The sequence below is a fragment of the Chanos chanos genome, chromosome 12, assembly GCF_902362185.1.
Source record: "Chanos chanos chromosome 12, fChaCha1.1, whole genome shotgun sequence".
In the NCBI taxonomy this organism is placed as follows: domain Eukaryota; kingdom Metazoa; phylum Chordata; class Actinopteri; order Gonorynchiformes; family Chanidae; genus Chanos; species Chanos chanos.
Window position 1 is genome coordinate 8,584,154 of NC_044506.1, and position 3,736 is coordinate 8,587,889.

At 44.1% G+C, this 3,736-nt stretch overlaps 1 protein-coding gene across 1 annotated transcript; it reads right to left on the reverse strand.

Annotated features, from left to right (window-relative positions):
* Window positions 1–1,640: 1,640 nt before the first annotated feature.
* Window positions 1,641–2,636, reverse strand: mc5ra (melanocortin 5a receptor). The gene has a single exon (XM_030788950.1). The coding sequence runs from the start codon at window positions 2,634–2,636 to the stop codon at window positions 1,641–1,643; it is 996 nt and encodes a 331-aa protein (XP_030644810.1).
* Between the last annotated feature and the right edge of the window lie 1,100 nt (window positions 2,637–3,736).

Sequence of the window (3,736 nt, forward strand, 5' to 3'; positions counted from 1 at the left end):
AGCAAGAGACATGTTAAGTAATACTTAGACTGAAGTATATTGTTAAGTGCACATATGAATATGAACTGACAAAACAAGTGAACGTTGCTTAAAAAAAACCCCAAAAAAAGAGTATACAGTTTTTATATGGGATGTTACCAATGACCTGTTCACCTCACCTACACCTTCACCTACACAGCTCTATAAGGGCCCCATACTCCATTATATTTTCTCTTGCACTGGCACTGAACATACTTCGGTAAAGTATGACTCACCATTTCATGATGGTAATGATGCTCCACCTCATGACAGTGTCTTTAAGGGCAGCTGTAAAGACTCCTATATGGGGGGGGGGGGGGGGGGGGGGGGGGGGGTTGTGTGTGTGTTGGCATCTGACACTTGAGAGTAAAAATGAAAGTAAAAAAAGAAAACCATCGTAAGGCTAATGTGCAGCCTATCTGTCTAAATCCCAAAAAAAAAAAAAAATCTTTGATATGTATGAAAAATTGGGTGATAGTAACACTAGACCTTTCTTTCTTTTTTTCTTTTTTTTTTTTACTACTTTTGAAACACCGAACGAAAAAACAAAAAGGCAAGAGAAAAGTGCAGGGGCACAGAAGAAACAGTCGGCTTTGATCCCCCGTCCCGCTGTCCGCAGATCTGAGGGAATAATAAACGAAGGAGAGAATCAGTGTCACTTCACTTCTCCAGTCCCTCTCCAAATGTGAAAGCACAGACAAGGAGCGGTTTGAGATTGACGTAGTGAGGGCACCGCAAAAAAAAAAACGTTTTCATCTGTCTCGCCGTGTCTGTCTCGCGTTCCAGAAAACCACCGTGAACCTTCTAGAAAACCGTCATTCCCAGCTCTCCCAGTTTTTTGTTTTTTTGTTTTTTTGTTTTTGGGGGTTTTTTTTGGGTGATAGGAAAAGGAACTCATTTAAAGAGCAAAGTTCTTCTCTTTATAACTTCATACTCCCTTCAATGAGTCATTCATGAACAGCCTTAAACCATACTGAAGTTCCCATTTCTAGCTCAAAATGGCACTTCTGATATGGATGTTATTAAAAGACCAGTCATCATGACAAAGAGGTATGTTATGTAATAGATGTTATTCATTCATGTTGCTTATCAGAGTTGGGGGTTTTTTTGGGGTGGGGGGGGGGGCCACAGGGTACAGTCTGTTTTCCTTGGTTCTCTGGAGATTAGCTTATAAAAGCCTGCTAAGCCTCATTACATCACCATACCTTACTCTTTTTTGTCCTACTACATCCTTCAGTTACTCTTCTCAATCAGAACCACATACATTGTACTGAACATGTGACCTAAGAACCGCTTCATACACATTGTCCAAACATCCTCAGGCTACTAGAAAAACAGTTCATTTCCCAAGCCTGTCCTCCCCACCCTTCTAATGTTTAACTACAGTGCATTTAGACATAGTTCCATATTCATAAGATTTATTTACAGCCTCACCAAAAAAAAAAAAAATGTTCCTCACATTCTTTAGAGCACCTCTGTTCACTCTACAGAGTGGATTTCCACTGGAGGGAATGAGCTGAAAGAGAGAGAGAGAGCGAAAGTGAAGTCAGCATGCAATTTTTTTTTTTTTTCAGTTAAGGAAACCGCGGAGTCATTGTTCAAACGCTGATCGATCTCCGGCGCTACTTTGACATGCTGACGATGTTGCGGAGGCTGCAGCAGCAGATGATCTCCTTGAAGGTCTTCCTCATCTCTTGGCTTCTGAAGGCGTAGATAAGGGGATCAATGACAGAGTTACACATGATGAGGATGAGGTACATGTTAAAGTGAGACATGAAGCAGACGCAGTACAGGTTTCGGGGGCAGGAGATCATGAGGATTAGATGCAGGAAGAAAGGCGCCCAGCACACGATGAAGATGCCCAGCAGTATGGTGAGTGTGATGGCCGCTTTCATGCTGGCTCGCTGGTGGATGGAGTTGTATCCCGGCAACGCGGCGATGCGTTTGACGTGCGAGCGCGCCAGCATGAACATGTGGCTGTAGAGAGAGGCCATGAGGGCCAGCATGATGAAGAACATGGAGACGAGGCACACGATCACTGGCGTGGTGTCCGAGTAGATGATGAAGACGATGCCGCAGCCGGTGCAGAACGTCCAGATGCCGGCGATGATAAGCGCCGCCCGACGCACCGTCATGATGTTGTGGTAACGCAGGGCGTAGAAGATCGTCACGTAACGATCCACAGCGATGGCCAGCAAGCTACACATTGAGGCCACCACTGAGATGCAGATCATGGAGTCGAAGACGTTGTCCATCTGCCGGATAAAGTGGTCGTCCACCACCAGCTGCCTGTTGGTCAGCAGATAGATCACGATGGTCTCCCACGCATTGGAGACGCTCACCAGCATGTCCGCAACGGCCAGGCTGCACACAAAGAAATACATGGGCGAGTGAAGGTTCTTGTTCTTTACAATGGCACATATGACCAGTATGTTCTCCAGCAGACTGATGATTCCCAGGATGAGAAAGACCTCAGTGGCGATGTTCAGCTGCTCGCAGGCTTTGGGTTTAATCAGGGAGGGGCTCTCCGTGATGTTGGGGTGATGGGATGCAGAGCTGGAGTTAACCCAGAAGGTCCATAGAGGGAGAGGAAGAGTGGTTGTCTCTGAGGCATTCATCTTGGAGGGGGGAGGGTGTTGAGATTAAGTAGGGATCACACCAGCGCTCTTGTTAAGTCAGTGGATTTTCGTATTGTTCATCATTGTCCTGTCCTGTGACAGAGAATGGAGGAAGAATTTTAACTCAATGACGCGGCGACATCAATAGTACATTTTTAAATATTTACATAAAGTTAGAACTACAGATGCTGTCAAAACAAAGAGCTACAAGAAGAAGTCTGAACAGACAATAATCTGCAGCTGACATGAACTCAATTTATGTCTTATTTGTAACCAAAACACATAAAGGTCACTTCAATTTTTTTGTGCAAAAGTGCTCTCTCTTCCTATAATCCCCCCCCCCCCACACACACACACTTCCTTCAGGAAAATAAACAAGTGTCTCAGAGCAAAATTGCGCTACCTATTGTACTCTACCTCGTTGTGCGCTACCTATTTTGACAGCACGGCAGTCTGTACTCCCTTAGACCCTGCTTTCACCCCGCTTTCACGAGAGTACGAGCAAAACCTCTCAGGCTGAATTTAATTAACAATTCCAGACTTATCTTTTCCACCTGATTCATAAGCACGTGTTCCGGAGATCCATTGAAACTGGATCTCAGTGACTTGTCCTTGTCGGAGGTGGAGTGAATAAGAAAAGCTGCCCCAAGGCCTTGCAATAGCGTGGCTCTGTCATTAGTATCAGTCTATTCACTTTTCTCAGTACCCTTACGTATGATTGTGTGCTTCGTGACGAATGAGCAACAGCGTTCTGAAACGGACCATTGTCTTTACATAAACTCTCCAGTGAGTATATCCTCCTTTTGCTCTTGTATGAATTAGGTTATTTGTAATCAGGAAAAATTCGTGAACTCCATTAAACAGAGTGCCGTCGACTACAAAGGCTCTTTTATTTATATTAAAGGTCTGACATTCATCCTCTGGTTTCACAGCTGTGTGAAAGCTTTCAACCAGCTGAGGGTCAGTTCACAGTAAAGAAAAAAAAAAAAGTCATGAGTCATAGCAAGAAATGATGTAAGAAAAGTCAGAGAGCTCCAAAGTCCAACTTCCTCCCCAAAAGAACCTAGATTATTTTAAAACATAATAATTCATATCGTTAG